The 21,680-nt window shown below is 42.2% G+C and overlaps 1 protein-coding gene across 1 annotated transcript in view; it reads left to right on the top strand.

Moving 5' to 3' along the window:
• The window catches only part of dpyd (dihydropyrimidine dehydrogenase), a 675,582-nt gene extending 658,429 nt beyond the window's left edge, over positions 1–17,153 (top strand). Inside the window, exon 23 of the mRNA XM_033028889.1 lies at positions 15,263–17,153. Coding sequence (XP_032884780.1) covers positions 15,263–15,421 — 159 coding nt within the window. The 3' untranslated portion in view covers positions 15,422–17,153. The remainder of the gene's footprint in view (positions 1–15,262) is intronic.
• Positions 17,154–21,680: the final 4,527 nt, after the last annotated feature.

The following is a 21,680-nucleotide window of genomic DNA, read 5'->3' on the forward strand; positions in this document are numbered from 1 at the left end:
GAGAGAGTTTGATTTAGCTCTTCGGGCTAAAGGAATCAAGGGATATGGGGAAAAAGCAGGAACGGGGTACTGATTTTAGATGATCATCCATGATCATATTGAATGACGGTGCTGGCTCGAAGGGCCGAATAGCCTCCTCCTGCACCTACGTTTCTTCTTTGTTTCTGTCAGCATGAAATGTCTCTGCTTTAATTTTTGCTGAGGTGAAGAACATTTGAATTCTACCCAGACAAATCCATCTGCAGTGCTCCCAATGAGGGAAAGGTGGAGAATGCACTTGTGCCTTTCTCATTCAAGTTGCACAAAGCAAATGGATTAAAAGAATCTCTTTGATAACGTAGCTTAGTTTATAGTCACGTGCACCAAGGTACAGTGAAAAGTTTTTGTTGTGTGCTATCCAGTCAGCGGAGAGACAATACATGATCACAATCGAGCCATTCACAGTGTATAGATACATGATAAGGGAATAACGTTCAGTGCAAAGGAAAGCCAGCAAAGTCCGATCAAGAATAGTCGGAGGGTCATCAATGAGGTAGATAGATGGTAGCTCAGGACTGCTCTCTTGCTGTGGTCGGGTGATTCAGTTGCCTGATAACAGCTGGGAAGAAACCATCCCTGAACCTGGAGGTGTGTGTTTTCGCACTTCACTATCTTTTGCCTGATGTGAGGGGGCCAGGGTCTGACTCGTCCTTGATTATGCTACTGGCCTTGCCGAGAATCACGAAGAACATTGTTTCAAGCAAAGCAGATGCACTAGTGTTCTTAGCCATGCACCCCTTCCACCTTCCCACACCATCAAGTTAAGCTCATTCAAACGGGAGGTGAGGGCCAAACGTTGGGGGTTTGCAGAACCAAGAGATATTTGATTGAAATTGGTGAGATATAGATCAAATGCTTTCTGCTCAAGACAAACCAAGTCCAGATAGTGAATCTTTGGATCATGAAGTTGTGTCTGATTGGAATCCAGTGTAAACATCTAGTGCTGAAGAACTCAATCTGAGCAAGTCTGCCAAAGAGTCAGGACCTTCAGGATCTTCACCTTTTTTTTATTTTAAGTCCTGTCCAAAATGTTAGTGGAGGTCTTTTATGTGGTGGGTGGGGGTGGGGAAGGGGGAAACTTTAATTCTTAGTCACCTACCTGGCCGGAGAGGTAGCATCCCTCCGAGCTGCTTCTTCGCCCCGTCCTCGCGGCCTATCATCGAGAATGGAGCGGCGTTTCCTGTCGGGACCGGCCGGGACTACAGCTTCGGAGGCGGCACAGTGCAAGTACAACATCACGGAGCGGAGCCACGGAGCGGGCGATGCCTTACCGGGTCGCCGTGCGGTAAGCTCCGGAGCGCTGTGGCCGCCGACTCCCAACATCGCGGAGCTGTGGCTGCGGGCGGCGCTGGATTTGGAGTGCCGCGGAGCCTGGGATCGAGTTCACCGGGGTTGGAGCTCCAACCGGCGCGGCCTGAGGTCTACGAGTGCCCCGGTCTCTGGTCTCCGGGGTGGAGGCCGCCGCTCCAGACTTTCCCAGCCGCTTGAGGAATTGTTTCACCCGACGCTGGAGTTCCATCTTCACGGCAAGAGGACCCTGAAAATTATCGGACTGGCTGCAAGGCCACAAATGGGCCCCGACCTCGGGTGTTTCAGAGGAAGAGGACTTAACATTCTGGTGCCTTTCCCCACAGTGGAAATTTTTGATTCTGCTGTGGGGGGACGTTTGTGTTGAACTCTATAATGTGTTGTGTCCATTTTCTTTATTTTTTTTTTTAACCTTTTTCTATGGTTTGTATGGAAACTTATTATTTAATTTATGTAAAGCACTTTGGTGTCAATGCGAGTTGACTTAAAACGTGCTATATAAATAAAACGTACTTACTTACTTCATTGTGATCAAATACAGCACCAAGCAATCGATTCAACACCAAATTCTGTAGGGAGGTCAGGAAGACTTTGAAACCCAGCAATTGGACTAGATTTAAAGCTGTTTATTGGAGAGGAATGTGAACAGGGTATCAGCTAACTTGGTCCAAACTATCAGCTAAATTGTAAAGAGGATACAGACAAAAATACATGACATTTTCAGAAAAAACAGTGCAAACCTAACAAATTTTATGCGCCCAGGAGATGAAAAAATCTTTGTTTATTATTTTGAGAATTTTGCACCTTAATGTAATTTTTTATTAACTTCAGAATGTAGGCCTATTGGTACTGTAAGTAATCTGGGTTTTACCAGTTAGAATGAATAAAATGAACCTTACAATAATCATTAAAAAGGACAAGGTAAAATGTAAAGAATTTTTGGCTTGGCAGCATAATACATTCATGCTGTCTCTGTATATCAGTCGCTGATAATGCCTGAATTCATGCTTCCCTGGAAACAAAAGGGATTAATCTTACTTTTATCATCAAGTGATCAATGACAGGTAGGAATGGATATCATAGAAAGGGTTACGTGCTCCTGCAGCTAAACAATAATTGACATCTCTGGCAGAAACAGGTCAGTCTGCTTCTTGCTCTTGCCTGAAGAAGGCTGTCTGAAATGGAAAAGAACAATTTTGGTGGAGTGGAAATTATGAATACAGCCGCTGAAACGAAGAAAGGCTTTTAATTTGTATTGTTCCCTTCACATCACTTTCATGAAATTTCAAAGTGTTTGCAACTGCTGAAATAACAGAAAATAGACACAGAAAGCTGGAGTAGCTCAGCGGGTCAAGCAGCATCTCTGGAGAAAAGGAATAGGTGATGTTTCGGGTCGAGACCCTTCTTCAAACTGAGCGTCAGGGCAAAGGGAAACGAGAGGTATAGATGGTGATACAGAGAGTTATAGAACAAATGAATGACGTATATGCAAATTCAGCTATGCTCAAGGAAATCTGGAGCCCACAATGGTCCATTGTCGGCTGGTTGATAACAAGTTATACAGACAATGAAACTCAACAGGACAACAGTGAATCGGCCCGAAACGTCGCTTATTTCCTTCGCTCCATAGATGCTGCTGCACCCGCTGAGTTTCCCCAGCAATTTTGTGTACCAACAGTGAAACTAGTATGCCGACTAGGGTGGGGGAGGGATGGAAAGAGAGGGGATGCAATGGTTACTTGAAGTTAGAGAAATCGATGAAACAACAGTGCCTCCATTGTCCACTCTAAGAAATTTGCCAGACAGTTAATGCACTGTAAGCTTCCAAGAATGTCAGTGCGATAATGACGGGTAATTTCATTTTTGAGTGTCATGGAGTAAAATTCCAGATAGTCACCGCGATAATTCCTCCACTCTATTCTGAAATAGACCCATATGATTTTTCTGCCCTCATCAGAGGGGAGAAAAAAAGCAGTTTAACATCTCTTTCAAAAGATGTCACCTTTGCTCAGCCTCTGCAATGCCACATGGTACATAGAACAGTAATGGACAGGAACCGACCCTTTGGCCCACAATATATGTGCTGAACCTGATGCCATGGTAAACATGATATCCTCTGCTTGCATATGATCCATATTCCTCTACACCTGCAGAGCCGTGCCCCTATCAAAATGGTCTCTTAAACGTCACTCTCGTACCTCCCTCCAGATAATTCCACAGATTCACAACTCTCTGGGTGAAAACGTTTTTCCTCATCTCGGTCCTAAATGGCTTACCCCATATTCTTAAACTATGACCCCTGGTTCTGGACTCCCCCGACATCGGGAACATTGTTCTTGCATCCAAGGTGCAATCCTTTGAGAATCTCTATAGATCCCCTCTCATCCTTCTAAATTCCAGTGAATACTAGCCCAGTCGACCCATTCTTTCATCATATGTCAGTCCGGGAATTAACCTGGTGAACCTATGCTGTACTCTCTCAATAGCATGAATGTCCTTCCTCAAATTAGGAGACCAAAACTGCACCGAATACTCCAGGTGTGGTCTCACCAGGGCCTTATTTTTGTTACATGTCATCCATCCTGGGAAAAAAGTTCCGATTGTCTATCTTGCCTATGCTTTCAGACTGGAAGATCAGTCTGGAGTTATGCACTCAAATCTTTGGGGCTGCAGTTTGCATAGAGAAAAGCTATGGTGACGGTGATGTAAAGCTCGCCGCAGCTGTTATGAAACTGGAGCTTTTTTTTCGTATGATGATCAGCCCCGCATCCTCAAGCAGTTAAGGAAATCATTTAAAACCAAACATTTCATCTTCCACCAAGCCAAGACTCTGCTAATGAAATATGCCACTGAATTCACGGCGTGTTACCAGCATGTTGCTCATTACTTGAAGCCAAACGATTCAGATTAATACCAAGTATTTTACAAACAAGACTGTGGGTCAATAACACAAATCTGCTAATTAAAGTTTGTAAATCAGTAATCTGGCTTTCTCCCTACATGTCCTTTTTTTAAATCTATCAGTAAATAAGACGAAGCCTCAGAATTGCTTTGCCCCAATTTACAGGTTAAAAAATCCCTCCTTTTATGTGGTTTTAATTGAAGTTTATGCATGAGAGAATCTGAGAAAAAAATCATATTAATGTCATCTGACCATACGGTCTGAAGCATGTATTTTCTGAAGGTCCGACCCTGAATCTATAGAACTGTTGCAGATTATCTGCTTCTACAATATCTGCACTTTGTAGTGAAAAGATCTTCACTCTTACACAAAAGCTGTGACAGTTGGATTATCCATCAACCATGAACACAAGAGGCCAGAGAAAACTCACCTTGCCCTGGAGAGGTCAGGCTTTGCTTACACTTCATAGTAATATAGAAGTTGGGAGGTCATGTTGCAGTCGTGTAAGAAGTTGGAGAGGCCACATTTATGTTCACTTCTGGGCACCATGTTATAGGAAAGATGTTGTCAAGCTGGAAAGTGTACAGAGAAGATTTACAAGGATGTTGCCAAGACTAGAGGGCCTGAGCTATAGGGAGAGGTTGAGCAGGCTGGGACTCAATTCCTTGGAGCGCAGGAGGATGAGGGGTGATCTTATAGAGGTGTATAAGATCATGAGAGGAATAGATCGGGTAGATGCAAAGAGTCTCTTGCCCAGAGTAGGTGAATCGAGGACCAGAGAACATAGGTTTGAGATGAAGGAGAAAAGATTTAATAGGAATCTGAGGGGTAACCTTTTCACACAAAGGGTGGTGGATGTATAGAACAAGATGCCATAGGAGGTAGTTGAGGCTGGGACTATCGCAACATTTAAGAAGCAGTTTAGATAGGTAAATGGATAGGACTGGTTTGGAGGGATATGGACCAAATGCTGACAGGTGGGACTAGTGTACTGTAGCTGGTACATGTCAAGGCCGGTGTGGGCTGTTGGGCAGAAGGGCCTGTTTCCACACTGTATCATCACTCTATGACTCTATTAGGAAATTCTGACATATGTCTAACATGCGAAACTCTTGTAATCAAAAATACATTTTCTTGTTAAAGACATGATTTGAGCTCCTGTTGTATGATTATGGGAAACAATTGAAATCAAAACATATGAGACAAGTCTTTCTTTATTTCGTCTCTCATCACAGTAGTTATGAATCCCCATCTTGGCATTCAGGCATAGCTTTATAGCTGCCTGCAAGCAAATAAAAATATATTTTCAAGAAGAATCTTCAGTAAGAGCAAAAAATATCAGAGGATATTTAGTTATTAACACAAAAGCAGCTCAGGTATACATTTGAGACCTCATGCATCAGCATTACATTTTTCCCCCTGCAGCCCTATTTGTGGTTTAACTCAAGACATATGACCATTTAATTTTATTGTTTCAAAATATAGTCAGGATTATGCTCATCATTATGTCTGCTACACAATAAATTGAGACCTACAAGTTGTAATGAAATGGAATCAACTATTTTCTATAAAAGTTGCATCATTTTATTTTATTTATAGTGCTGGCGTTATGGCATTCTTCCTTATTCACCCAATCAAGCTCAAAAGGATCTTCACACTTCATAAAACTATCCCTTTTAAAGCAAGCCGTTTTACAAGTTTGTTCACATTTCTTTTGTTTGCAAAGGCTTTAATCGTGATATAATAGCTTGTACATTTAGCACAACAGATTTATCTGCCTGTAATGGTATCTATCGCAGTTTCCATCTCCCTCTCTGAGGTGCTGGGAAATAGTCATTCAAATATACAGCAAGGCTACTTCATTCAATAAAAGTTCAGTGTCAAGCCAGTATTCTTCTCACTGTGGGTTTCTCCGCAGACTCTGGCAGTTCTGTACAGAACAATGTTGCAAGATGCAATTGTTAAAGTGGCACTAAGCAATGTTACATACGATGTTTTGTGTCGGGACACTTCTTCAGGCTCGGGAGAGTCGGGGGACGGAAGTTGGAAAAGAGAGGCTGAGGGCACAACAAAGCCTGGCAAATGTTATAAAATGTTTTTTAAAAAGGTAGATCGTTTCGCTGAACGCCTTCGCTCAGTCCACCTGAACCTACCTGATCTCCTGGTTGCCGGACACTTTAATTCCCCTTCCCATTCCCACACTGACCTTTCAGTCCTAGGCCTCCTCCATTGTCAGAGAGAGGCCAAATGCAAATTGGAGGAACAGCATCTCATATTTCGCTTGGGTAGCTTACAGCCCAGTGGTATGAATATTGATTTATCTTCAGGTAGCCCCCGCATTCAGGTAGCCCCCACATTCCCTCTTTCTCTATCCCTCCCCCATTCAAGTCCTTCTCATTTTCACCCTACACACAGCTAAAAACGGCCTGTTTCCCTTATCATCATTACTTTTTTGCAGATCGTTTATTCATTGTCCTTTATCTCTCCGCATCACCGTTTAAACTGTGATGTTTTATTATTGTTTAACGTTTTATGTGTCATTCTTAATTGTTACTGTATGTCATGTTGTTACTTGCGAGCGGAGCAACAAGGCAAATTCCTTGTATGTGTACACACTTGGCCAATAAACTTATTCATTCATATCTCTCTCTTTTCTCTTATCCCTAACCAGTCTGAAGAAGGGTCTCGACCCGAAACGTCACCATTCCTTCTCTCCAGTCCTGTCACGCTGAGTTACTCCAACTTTTTGCGTCTATCTTCAGGGTGTTGAAAGTTTGTTCACTTCAACATGAATGTGGGGAAAGCAAAGTTTCTTCACACACCATCAAGCACGAGCTGCTGATGTGACTCCACAACACGATGTTTAGGAATTGAGGATGAAATAGCATTTCTTTCTAGCCATTAAAACGTTAACAACCTTTAATGTTAACAATTTATTCTACTTTCACAGGACTTTGCAGGAATAGATTTTCTCTGTGATTCTAGGCTTTGTTGCCCACAGTGTAATTAATTGTTTTTTTTTTAATTTTGAGCAACTATTCAGCGGAATGTCTGCGGCCAGGAAGGTTGTGGTCCACTGCCATATATACTGGGCAAGAACAACAGAAGTGGTACAATATAAGATCTGACCTTCAAATAGATATCTGTATTGGCACTCTCCCAACTACAATCAGTCTGAAGAAGGAGCCCAACCCGAAACGTCACCTATCTATTTTCTCCAAAGATGCTGCCTGACCTGTAGAGTTACTCCAGCATTTTGAGTCTATCTTTGGTATAAACCAGTATCTGCAGTTCATTTTTCTTACATTTTTATAACATTTGCCAGGTTTTGTTATGCCCCTCTTTATCTCTCTTTACCAGCTTTCTCCCCCCCACGCCCCTACTCTAATCATTCTAAAGATGGGTCCTGACCCAAACATCGTCTGTGCATTCCCTTCACAGATGCTGCCTGACCCGTTGAGTTCCTGCAGCAGCACTTTGTGGTTATTTTCCATTAGTTTTGGGTTCCAGTCAAGATAACACAATGAAGTATTTCATCCAGTCAGGTTGGCGCTGGTATTATTTTGAGGGGAAGTAAATCATGGAGTTAGTTTGACAGAATGGATTTCAAGGGCTTAGGAAGGGAATGAGAAAAGAATGCCACAAGCATTAACTGAGTAAATAAGGTGTTTTCAGTCCAGAACAACATAACTAAAGTGTCCAAAAGTGCTAAAAATAAGACTAAAAGTGCCCAACACATCAGTAGCAGATGACTAAGTGCTGGTAGTGTGCTTTTCTGTTTTGCAAATCCCACTTCTTGGTCTTTTACTTATATTTCCTTTATTTTATAACCCCCTCAATGACCAGTTCCCAAGGGAAAAAAACCCCAACAATATAAAGGAACAACTCATTATTTAATACAATTCTGAAAATCCTCCATTCAAAGTAATTGCCATGAGGGCTGATGTTTAGTTTGGCAAAGTGCAACTGGGTCAAGAGTTGTTGAGTCATCACAACAAGTATACAGACCCTTCCTCTCACAAGTCCACGCTGAATATCAAGTATCCATTTACACATTACACTAATCCCATTTTATTCTCCTGGTGTGTTAGATTCTACCACTCACCTACCTAGCAAGGGCGATTTATCATAGGCAATTAGGTGTTTTTCTAGTGAGAGGTGGAGATGGTGACATGAAGGTGAAACATGTGTAGGAAGGAACTACAGACGCTGGTTCACATTGAAGATAGGCACCAAACATCGGAGTAACGCAGCGGGTCAGGTAGCAACTGGGTCAGGCTTGCAGTGCACTAACTGTCTAGTGTGAGAAATACATCTTCTAGATGCGCTGGGACCCATCCTCAGTGATGTGACCTGGGGTCATCAGGTGTTTCGGGTCTCACAACATCAGACATCCTCGCCCAGGCGACCCAGCCGGAATTGATCAAACCCCGACTTGCGCCCCAGCAGCAACCGCCCACGGATCAGCCCTCTTAATCCAAAGCCACCTAGTGGCTTTCTCTGCAGCTTCGCTTGCGGATTGAATGGCCCTCTTCTTTGCCAGCCCCGTAATACCCAACTGGTTGAGGGCTTTGCAGAGTGAGCATCCTGCGAAGCCTCTACAGCCCACCTCTATGGGCTCATAGTATGTCTTCCAGCCTCTGTCCTGGCACATCTCCACCAGTTCCTGGTACTTTGCGCGTTTCCTCTCATTAGCCTCTTTAATACGCTCTTCCCAGGGCACTGTCAGCTCCAGAATGATCAGCTGTTTTGCCACTTCGGAGGTGATGATCATGTCTGGCCGGAGTGATGTTGCTGTGATGTGCTGTGGAAATTTCAGCTGTTTTCCCAGATCGACGTGCAGCTGCCAGTCAGTGGCTGTGTAGAGGCCGCCCGTCCGCATATTTATTAGAGTGGACAATGGCTGCACTGTTCTTTCATTGATTTCTCTAACTTCAAGTAACCCTTGCATCCCCTCCCTTTCTGTTCCTTCCCCACCCTAATCATCGTACTAGTTTCGCTGTCATCCTGTTTGTGTCTATCTTTGAAGGTGAAACAGTTGTGTTCAGAAAACTGGAAACCAAAGCAGTAGAAATGCCTGAAATGACAATGGGGAGAAAACATAGAGTGATACAAGCATTTCACTGTCCTCCTGATTAAGTGTGACTGATTGTACACCTAGTTGTCACCTTCCCCTCAGCTAACAATGATCCATTCTACATTTACCTTGATCCTCATAAAATCATAAGATCATAAGTGATAGTAGAATTAGGCCATTTGGCCCATGAAGTCTACTCCACCATTTAATCATGGCTGATCTGTCTCTCCCTCCTAACCCCATTCTCCTGCCTTCTTCCCACAACCTCTGACACCCGTACTAATCAAGAATCTATCCATCTCTGCCTTAAATATATCCACTGACTTTGCCTCCACAGGCATCTGTGGCGAAGCTGTCTTAAAGCTATACCCTCCAGACTTTGACATTTCCACCCTAAGAGAAAGGTTCCGACTGTCTCCTCTACCCTCATCTAGACTGTTGATCTCCCTCCTGGACTTTCACAGCAATTGGTGATTTTCAAGTTCCTCGGTCATGCCTTTAGTTTGAGTTTTCTTCCACCCACCGCTCAGATGCCCAGTTTGTCAACTGAATTTCAATTGCATAACTGCTGTGGTGAGATTTAACATAGGGTCTCTGGATTGTTAGTTCAGGCATCCCTCCCACACCCAAGTCACACCAGCTTTTCATTCTCACCTAGCAAACAGCTGACAATGGTCTGTTTCCTTTATCATTGTTACTTTTTTGCATATCTTTCATTCATTTGTTCTATTTCTCTCTACACCATCGGCTGTATCTCTCGTTTCCCTCTCCCGTGACTTTCAGTCTGAAGAAGGGTCTCGACCCAAGACGTCACCCATTCTTCTCTCCATAGAAGCTGCCTGAGTTACTCCAGCATTTTGTGTCTATCTCTGGATTAGCAGCATACCTGACTGGTAATTTAAGTACTGCACAATCACCATACCCTGAGCCAAACTAATTTCACTAAGATTGCAAGGATCCTTGAGGAATAAAAAATCCATGCAAATGTGGTGAAACGTAACTGATTAGAGAGGTTAAGGACTGCATTGAATTACAAGAAGAGGCTTACAATGGAGGCATGCCAAGAAGTCTAAGTATTGGAGAAGAATATAACAAAGAAATTAACAATAAGGAATATGATAATAAACTTATGAGGGATGTAGTTAGAATTGTAAGAGCAATTGCCGACGTTTAAAATGGTAATTAGCAAAAGCATGTGTCCCTTAGGAGCAGAAATTCTGAATTTATAATGATAAATAAGAAAATGATAGACAAGTGGAATGTTTTGTGTCTGAGAGTATTTGTGTGTGTCACTGCCGTAGACACTAATACCCGACTAGAAATTGTAGGGAGGCAGAGTCTAATGAGATTGAAGATCTTAAAGTAATTAATATTAATAAATTAGCAGGATCAAGAACTAAAAGTCCCTTGGACCTGATTTCATACATCCAAGGATTTCAAAAGAGGTAACTTCAGAGAATGGTAATATTTAATCCTGATTTTTGTTTTCAACGTTTACTTCAAGTATTTCAGGATTTGACTGGCTCTGTGTTATCTCACTGACATCCTACGAGTTCAAAACCATACACTCTATTGTTGGGTGACAACAGTTCACATGAAGTAATTTGTCAATACCCTGCCAGATGACAATTGTAGAAAACGGGGGCAAGCATAGGAACATAGTAGACACAAAGCATCGCAGAACGCCAGGCATGCAGCTTGACATGACAGCATCTATTGTGTCAGTACAGTAGATCTTTCACAAGTACTTCAGCTTGAGGCTTGTTTCTGGTAGGGCCTTTGTTATAATTCCCCGGAGGTGCCTAAGTTAGCAAGTTTCTTTCAAAGTTAAAGAAAATTGGCACAATTCTTTGATTTTTAGTTGGATCTTTTGAAATGAAAGGCACAGACTGGAAACTCATCTCAGGCAATAGAGCATGCAGGAAGGAGCTGCAGATGCTGGTTTAAACTGAAGGTAGACACAAAATGCTGGAGTCCAGGTTGAGAGAAGGAATGGGTGACATTTCGGTTCGAGACCCTTCTTCAGACTGATGTCGGGGGAGAGGGAGATTTATAGATAAGGAAGTGTAAGGTGGTACAATAGGAGAAAGGGAATGGAGTTCAAGGAAAATGTAGAATAGATCATTGTTAGCTGGGAGAAGACAACAAAGCAAACAGATAAAATGTAGTCGGAGACAGTAAAACTAAGTCTTCTTCTTGTGATATCAGTCTGAAGAAGGGTCTTGACCCAAAACGTCACCCATTCCTTCTCTCCAGAGATGTTGCCTGGCCCGCTGAGTTACTCCAGCATTTTGTATCTATCACTGGCAGTACATGCTATTGAGAGAGGTTAATTTCCCGGATGGTGGGATTGACGTATGATGAAAGAATTAGTCAACTGGTCTTGTATTCGCTGGAATTTAGAGGATGAGAGGATATCTTATAGAAACATATAAAATCCTTAGAGGACTGGACAGGGTAGATGCAGGAACAGTGTTCCCGATGTTGGGGGAGTCCAGAACCAGGGGTCACAGTTTAAGAATAAGTGTTAGACCATTTTGGACTGAGATGAGGAAAAACCTTTTCACCCAGAGAGTTGTAAATCTGTGGAATTCTCTGCCACAGATGGCAACGGATGTCAATTCACTGGATGTTTTCAAGAGAGAGAATTAGATTTAGCTCTTAGGGCTAACGGAATCAAGGAATATGGGAAAAAAGCCAGAACGGGGTACTGATTTTGGATGAGCAGCCATGATCTTATTGAATGGCGGTGCTGACTCGAAGGGCTGAATGGCCTACTGCACCTATTTTCTATGTTTCTATCTTGCACTATGCTAGATTTCCTAACCCATTAACTTCAATGGAAAAGAAAACCAAGCGGAAATAAGCTTTAATGCACCAATGCCTGTTTTGTGCTGTTGTGCAAGGTGAATTTATAATGCTTTGCATTTCTCGAAAGGATAAGCAAATCAAATTTACGTTTAGCTTAGTATCTGTAGAGGTTTGTAGCAATATGTGTAGCAATTTTGCCCTTTAACTCTAATACTCTCTCCACAGATGCTGCCTGACCTTTGAGTATTTTCAGCTCCATCTATTGTATTTAACTGTGTAGCTTTCGAATGACAGTGAAACCACCATTTTATTTTATTTTCAAATGCTCTGGAAATTGCTGATATAAAAAAATATAGGCCATTTGGCCTTCTGTTTTCCAGAGAGATTACATACTTTGGAGAAAACTATTCTTATCCCATTTTCCAGGCTTTCCTTATACTATTTTGCTTGTTCAGCTGTTAACTTATTTTCTTGGAGTGCTGTGTGTTGGAATGATTGGAAAGACAGCTTTGTGGTCACGACCACCATATTTGAAACTACTGGAGGTTTACGTTGATGGACATAAAATGCTGGACTAAATCAACAAGTCAGGCTAATCTGAAGAAGGGTCCCGATCTGAAACATGGCCTATCCATGTTCTCCAGGGATACTACCTTACTGGTTGAGTTACTCCAGCACGTTATATCCTTTTTTGTAAACTAGAATCTGCAGTTCCTTGTTTCTACCAGGTAACACGAATGTTCATGAGTTATAGGAGCAGAATTAGGCCCATCACGTCTACTCCATCATTCGATCATGGCTGATCTATCTATTCCTCGCAACCCCATATTCCTGCCCAAAATTGTCATGAAATATGGGACATTATATGATTCAAGGGCAGTCACGGTGGCGCAGCGGTAGAGTTGCTGCCTTCAAGCAAAATGCAGCGCCAGAGACGCAGGTTCGATCCCGACTACGGGTGCTGTCTGTATGGAGTTTGTACATTCTCCCCGTGACCTGCGTGGGTTTTCTCCGAGATCTTCGGTTTCCTCCCAAACTCCAAAGACGTACAGGTTTGTAGGTTAATTGGCGTGATTAATTGGCTTGTAAAAATAAAATGTAAAAATTGTCCAGTGCTGAGTGATGCCCTACCTACAGCTTTTCAACGTACTACATCCAGATCCAGATCCAGATTATCATATACAGATAAATTTGTACAAAAAATCAATTCATGGTGAAAATTTCTAATGTGCCTTGAAAGCAAGTTGGAATTTTAAAATAATTAATTTCAGATTCAAATACAACTGGATTGTGTTACTTTTTTCTTGAATATTTAAATGGTTTGAAAACTATTTTTTTGATCCTTTAATGTGCAGTTTCTGTTTAGTTTAGTGAAACAGCATGGAAACAGGCCTTTTGTCCCACCGAGACCGCACCGACCATCGATCAACCGTTCACAAAAATTCAATGTTATTCCACTTTCTCATCCTCTCCCAGCACAGTAGAGACAATTTACAGAAGCCAATTAACCAATGAACCTTCACCTCTTTGTGATGTGGGAGGAAACCAGGGCACGTGGAGGAAACTAAAGGGCCTGTCCCACCAGCATGTGGTAGCATGCGTCTAGCGCGACCAAACGTGGTCGCTTGAGGCATACGGTCTCGCGGGGCCGGTCCTACTTCGATCGCCGGAGGCATATGGAGTTGTGCGGGGCTGGTCCCGACATCGCGCGGGGCTCCAAAAATCTTGCACTGTCCGAAAATCCCGCATGACAATGGCCTGTCGGCCCGCAGCCGCATTGAGTCCGTACGCAGCGCCTCGACATGCGTACACAACGTCTTGACGTCGTACGCAGCGTCTCGGCGTCGTACGGAGCGTCTTGACGTCGTACGCCTAGCGCGTGGAGTTGCGCAATGACGTCACCGCCCGGCGTGCCGATGCGTGATGACGTCACCGCCTGACGCAGTGTGACGTCCAAATTCAGTCGGCCTGCCTCCTGCCCAGCTGATTGGTTAGTATGGTGTCGGGACCAGCCCCGCACAACTCCATACGCCTCCGTGGTTCGAATTGGGACCGGCCCCGCGAGGCCGTACACCTCAAGCGACCACGTTTGGTCGCGCTAGACGCATGCAGTCGCATGCTGGTGGATAGGCCCTTTAGGCCATCACAGAGAGAGCATGCAAATTCCACACAGACAGCATCCAAGGTTAGGATTGAACCTGTCTTTGGCACTGTGAGGCAGCTGGTCTATCAGCTGCACCACTGAGTCATCCAATGATTTATATTTTATTATACCTGAGAACTAGTTAAATTTGTTCAGGTGGTATTAGGCAGAACAATATAGCAGCTAATACCAATTGTCCCATGTTATAGGTCACTGGGAGATTTGAATCAGCCAGTGAGTGGCATTGCTGGATTTTTGTATCAAGCTTGTCAATATTTATAATACGGCACTCAACTGACTGAAAGTAATTTCAAAATTGAAGTTGGCAGCCAGATAACTAACTAAAGCAGGAACTGGGTACTTATTTTAGAAGATCAGCCATGATCATATTGAATGGCGGTGCTGGCTCGAAGGGCCGAATGGCCTACTCCTGCACCTATTTTTCTATGTTTCTAAATAAATGAATGGTAATTTTGAAGAGGAGTGTAAGGTCATACGGCAAGTTTCCAGATGAGAACGATGGTGTGTACCAATATCCAGTGTTTCTTAAACATCCCATGAGCTGTGTTCTTCAATTCATCAGTGATCCTCAGAAAACAAACCAGCAATTCACATTCTGCATGAAAACTTTTACTGTATATTGAATAGATGCCAGCGCCAGGGGTTCAACCCTGACCACGGGTGCTGTCTGTTCGGAGCTTGTACATTCCTCCTGTGACCGCATGGATTTTCCCCGGTTCCCTCCCACATTCCAAAGACGTAGGTTAATTGTCTTCGTTAAAAATTGTCGGCGCGGACTCGGTGGGCCGAAGGACCTGTTTCCGTATGCTGTATTCTCTAAACTCAACTAAGATGTTGTCCATTGTCATCGGAGTACAGTTCTGAAGCACCTTGTTATCTTAACTTTTTAGTTGCATGCTATGTGGTTTGTTGTAGCTTTTATTCTGATTGCTTTATCCAATCTCTTTTTAATTCTCTCTAGGCCATAACCTTTGACGCCAAGACGCACCTTCCTCGAGTAACTGCAGACTGCACAGGGTGCACTCTTTGCTATAGTGTCTGCCCTATCATTGATTGCATTACAATGATTCCTCGTTTAACGCCTTACATACCTATAAGAGGTATTCCTCTAGCAGTCTAACAAGTTTGTTCGGTCGACTTCGTCTGGATTGGAACCAAGACTTAATATCCATATCTTTCCATAAATATTGATTTAGTCATTTGTGTTATAATATGACAAACCACTGTTATTTCTAAAGCATTGATTTTATCTTACCAAAGCTAGTTACCATGGTCTTAGGCTACATTAGAAAAAACCTGGGCTATTATTAAGTAATAAGCAATAGCATTGAGGTCAGCCATGAAATAAGACAATGGCACGGATTTAAATCTATATGCCCATAAGTATAATTTTTAGTGAAATTATATCTGTTGTTAACAGGCTTTTACTTAGTTAGTGATTTCTAATGTCTACTGAAAAGGTGAAAGGGGCTTCACCATTATTTTACTGGAAAGTTCATGGTTCCTAAGTTCCAGGAGCAGAATTAGGCTGCTTGGCCCATCTAGTTTACTCCGCCATTCACTCATGGCTGATCTATCTCTCCCTCTCAACCCCATTCTACTGCCTTCTCCCCATAACCGCTGACACCCTTATTAATCAAGAATCTGTCAATCTCTGACTACTGACTTGGCCTCCACAGCCATCTGTGGCAATGAATTCCACAGATTCACCACTCTCTACCTAGAGAAATTCCTCCTCGTTTCCTTTCTAAAGGTACATCCTTTTAATCTGAGGCCACGGCCTCTGATCCTAGACTCTCGCACTAGTGGAAATATCCTCTCTAAATTCACTGTCCAGATCTTTCACTATTAGGTAAGTTAGAGTCTTTCATTAATAAGTGTTTTGTTTTATGTAGGGGAACAGACAGGCACAGTCTATTAAATGCCTGACATTTACATTCAACTCTCAATGTGGTGGATATTTATTCAGTAATATTCCAGTATATTGATAATGTCTGCATTGAGTGTCCTTGTGGAACTCACATTTGCCATTTAACTCACTAAGATCCTTAGAACCTACTGTTTTCTTGCCTACTGTATATCATTAATTCATATAATTTGATTCAGATCCTACATTTTTGCAACTCTATCGTGAAACCAATTACTGGGAAATAAAAGAAGGATTCTAAAACTGCGAGAGAAAATTGAAATTTTATTTTAATCTGAAATATATCCTTGTTTCCAAATCAATAAGTGTGTGTATAAAGGAATGATGTTTAATAATGAATACATTTATAAACAAGCGATTACAGGTATTTTGTGCTTTAAGCAATGTTAAACATGATCCCTTCACAACACAACCTGTACAAATCACACAATGTGACAATAGTTTCATTTAATTGTTAATTTTGTTTTTTTCTGATTTGATGTTGAATTTATTGCGTGATCGTGCCTCCATTTTGCTGACTCCAATACTAGTTATAAATGCAGATTAAATGGAATTAATTGTTTATGCAGGTCACGGATACAGATATATTGCATTAGTGTGGTTGCCATTTTTAATATCTAATAACTTGGCATCCTTCATCATACTTTGTGTACAATCTCAATGTAAATTTTGTTTTGCAATTGAAATAAGGGGTAAGTTTTTGAATTGTGGCAACATCATCTGTTCAATGCAACCAGTCACGGAGGAACAATTTGGATTATACAAGCTCATTTCTTTCTTGTATTAATTTGTTTTATCCTTGAAAGCTTTTCCTTCTTCTCTTCATCCTTCCCATGTCTAACCAAATTAAAGATTTTACAGAAAATCCCAATTTGCGGGTTTGCATTTCGAATAATTTGTTTAATAAATATATTACCAATGGTTACCAGCATTCTCTTTTGTTATTTATTTCTGTTATAATGTATCAGCCCTTCATAAGGTGCATTTTACAGTGATGTATTAATATTATTTTCTTTAACTAGTGGTCTGACACTGAAGTTAAAAACCCAACAATGAAGAATTCCAATTTGTGACCATCCAACCAATTTTTATTTTTACATCTTTGACTTCATAAATTAAAAAAACATTACAAATAATAGTGCTCCTTCGCAATGAACAAAATGTATTTAACCAAACTCCAAAATTCTCAGCAATCAATGAAGACCGTGTAAAACTTGTGGCTTTCACCTGTTTTCCAACAGCTGCCAAATAAAAGTGTCATGCTGTGAAAAGTGGTTTAAAGACTTAAGAGAATTTAAGAAACACAAACAGTGGACACATCCATGAACCTGCTCAACACTTGGCAAGGCTGTGGCTAATCTTCTATCTCACCCCTACTTTTTGACTCCTCCATATTCCTTGATGTCCCTTGTTTACAATCTGTATTGATCTCAGCGTTATGTATCGCAATTCCTTATTCAAGTTCCAAAGACCCACAGCAGAAATTCCTGCTCAACCTAGTCCTAAATATCTGTCACCTGATCCTGCACTTTGCAGCCTCATTCTGAACACTCAATCAGTTATTTAACCCCTCCTCATTCACCTATCCAAGCTTCTCCAGAATACATAAAGCACTATATGACTACAGTTCTTCAAGTCATCTTAAAAAGGTAAACATCAGATGGATATTATAATAATAATAATAAACTTTATTTATAAAGCGCTTTAAACAACCGCAGTTGCCACAAAGTGCTGTACATGAGAACTCATGGACAAAAAGTTATTACAAACCATTAAAAACCGTAAAACGAAGGACTAAAAACAGTAAAAATTAAAAGACATTAAAAGCACTAAGAACAGGAGCAATGTCTCAGCCAGTGTCGAAAGCCAGAGAATAAAAATGAGTTTTTAGGGAGGATTTGAAGATGGACAGTGAGGGGGCCTGTCTGATGTGCAACGGCAAGGTGTTCCAAAGTGCCGGAGCAGCAACAGAAAAGGCTCTATCCCCTCTGAGCTTCCGCTTAGACCGTGGTACCTCAAGGAGCAGCTGATCAGCTGACCTGAGGCATCGGGCAGGAGCATATAGGTGGAGCAGCTCAGAGAGGTAAGGCGGGGCGAGCCCATTCAACGATTTGAAAACAAATAAAAGAATTTTAAAATGAACTCGAAAGTGCATTGTGCAATGACAAGATAACGCCCAACCCAGGTGACTATTTGCATGCTAGCCACAGAAGCAGATCTACACTCACATATTACATATCGCTCCACACTTTTAATTCCCTTATCATGTATCTCTACACTGTAAATGGCTCGATTGTCATCAGGTATTGTTTATCCGCTGACTGGTCAGCACACTACAAAAATATTTTATTGTACCTCGTTGCACATGACAATAAACTATACCGGGCACTCCGCAGTTACATTCCATCATCCCATGACTAAATTAAAAATCACATTCACGTGCCTCATAAACTTTTATTAATTCACATGTAAAATGTAATGCCAGCATTTATTGTCCATCCCTAATCCTTAAAATGAGGCAATTGGTGGGTCTTCCCTCATATATAGGCAAGGCGGGGTAAGGATGGTAGAATTAGTCCTCTGAAGGACATGAGCAAACCAGTTGATTTTTTAATGACAATTAAATATTTTCCTTTGCCATTTCCTTGCCAAGGCTTTTCAGAAATAATTCTGGATTTATTCAATTGCATGAACTTCTCTAGGTACCAAATCTCTCAGGTCAAGGGTCCAGAACTTTGGATTCTAGTCCAGTAACCTAACCAGTACACTATTATATTACCTACATTGAAAGAATCTCTCACCTGCGATCAGTTATTACTTACTGTATATCTCCTCCTGATTCTTTCTTTAAATAAAAGTGTTCCCATCCATAAAAATAAAAGAAGCAATGTTTCCTAATTAATAATATCTTTGGATTGTCAACAAAACACCATTTAAGCACTTCTTTAATGATTAGTGAAATAGATTGCAATTGTTTTAGATAAATCTTTGCAATATTACAACAATTAAAGAGCAAAGAAATACAACTGAGCATCACCAACATTTTGCCTAATTTATCACAAAAACCACATTCGCTGTCACTTGAATTGCACATTTTTCTAATAAAATGTTTCAAATCTTTGTAATGCTGCAAAGATTTATCTAAAAATACCTGCCATTAAATGTTTCCTTCCTCCCCAGTTCTAACATAGATAGTCAATGCTGCCGCGAACTGCAAGTGCAATGGTGACATCAATGCATTTCAAAGATCAAACTGCAAAGGTTAATGAAATGTTTCAGCTTGAACCATCAAAATGCCAGTGTAATAAAATGTTCTGTTTGATGCTGCGCAGCTACAGTTTAGTTTTTAGTTTAGAGATGCAGCGCGGAAACAGGCCCTTCTACCCACCGAGTCCGCACCGACCAGCGATCCCCGCCCACTAACACTACCCTACACACACTAGGGACAATTTTTACATTTACACCAAGCCAATTCACCTATAAGCTTGTCCATCATTGGAGTGTGGGAGGAAACCGAACTCGGAGAAAACGCACGCAGATCATGGGGTGAAAGTACAAACTCCGTACAGACAGTCCCCGTAGTGAGGATCGAGCCCAGGTCTCTGGCGCTGTGAGGCAGTAGCTCTACCACTGTGTCACCGTGCCGCAGGTTTTAGATGTGGCTCCAGTGAGTTCCAATTTAAAGCTGCTGCTATATGGAAAGAACTACAGATGCTGGTTTAAGCCGAAGATAAACACAAAAAGCTGGAGTAACTCAGCGGGACAGTCAGCAATTCTGGAGAGAAGGAATGGGTGATGTTTAGGGTCAAGATCCTTCTCATATGTGTCAATAACATCTTCAATTCTTAAGATCACAGTGATAGTTGGAGATGAAGGAGGTCATTCTGATTTTCTTAATTTATCTCACTGTAGCTTCCTCCAATGATTCTGAAATAATTGCAGGGTACTTCTTGCCTGCCTTATCCCAAGCACTCACACTTTAGGCCCTTCGACCCACCGAGTCCGCACCGACCAGCGATCCCCGTCCACTAACACTATCCTACACAGACTAGGGACGATTTACAATTGTACCAAACCAATTAACCTACAAACCTGTACGCCTTTGTAGTGTGGGAGGAAACCGGAGCACCAGGAAAAAACCCACGCAGGTCACGGGGAGAACGTGCAAACTCTGTACGGGGAGCACCCGTCGTCAGGAATGAACCCGGGTCTCTGGCGCTGTAAGGCAGCAACTCTACCACAGCACCACTGAGCTGCCCACACATTCATGATTCTTCATGTAAGGAACTTTTTTGGTATCATCCCAGCTTTTAGCTAATTACAGTAGAATCTTGTGTTCCATTGTGAATCTTGTGTTCTGCAGTTCTATTGTTTGTTTGGTACAATGTGAAATTCTATTTTGTTATAAATTGGCTAAAATCTTATTCATTCCCATAACATCTCTTTGCCTTCCATTTTCCTATCCCTGTTTAGTGATTCCAGGTCACAACCCTTCTTCACTTATTTCTTCAGATGCAGAAATGGAAACCATTTTCAGAATGGGGTTTCTCAAACTATAAACTTGTGTAGGAAGGAACTGTAGATGCTGGTTTAAAGCAAAGATAGACTCAAACTGTCGGAGTAACTCAGCGGGACAGGCAGCATCACTGGAGAGAAGGAATGGGTGACATTTCAAGGCGCGATCCTTCTCTCGAGAGATGCTGCCTGTCCCGCTGAGTTACCCCAGCATTTTGCAACTATAAACATGGCCTCTTTCTCCTCTGACATAATTTTCTGCTCAATGGTGTAGCTCCAGAGACCCAGGTTCGATCCTGACTATGGGCGCTGTCTGTACAGAGTTTGTACATTCTCTCTGTGACCGCATGGGTTTCCTCCGGCTACTCTGGTTTTTTCCCACACTCCAGAGACGTGCAGATTTTTGTAGGTTATTTGGCTACTGGCATTGTCTCTGGTTTGTAGGATAGTGTTGGATTATAGGGTGATCACTGGTTGGCTGGACTCAGTGGGCTGAAGGGCCTGTTTCCACATCTCTAAACTAAACTAAAGCTCTGGCCATTTTAGCATTTTAGTGATGCAGTGGTGCCTCACAGCACCAAAGACTCTGGTTTCAATCCCGGCCTCGGGTACTGTTTGTGTGGAGTATGCACGTTCTCCCTGTGACCATGTGGGTTTCTTCCAGGTCCTCCAGTTTCCTCCCACATCCCAAACACATACAGGTTTGTAGGCCAATTGTGTGTGTGTGTATATATGTATATATTACTAGACTAAGTGGGACCCGTTGGGTCCTATGTTCACACGGGAGGGCTGGTCCCTCGACGCAATATTCCACCTCTCCACCAATTCCAATATTGGTAGCCAGTGGGGGGGGGGGGGCGCTTTCTGGAGCGCTGGTATGGGTGTTGTTGGCTGCAGGGACTACTGGTCTCCAGAGGGCTAGTATGGACATTGTGGG

Source organism: Amblyraja radiata, chromosome 10, assembly GCF_010909765.2.
Source record: "Amblyraja radiata isolate CabotCenter1 chromosome 10, sAmbRad1.1.pri, whole genome shotgun sequence".
Taxonomy (NCBI): Eukaryota; Metazoa; Chordata; class Chondrichthyes; order Rajiformes; family Rajidae; genus Amblyraja; species Amblyraja radiata.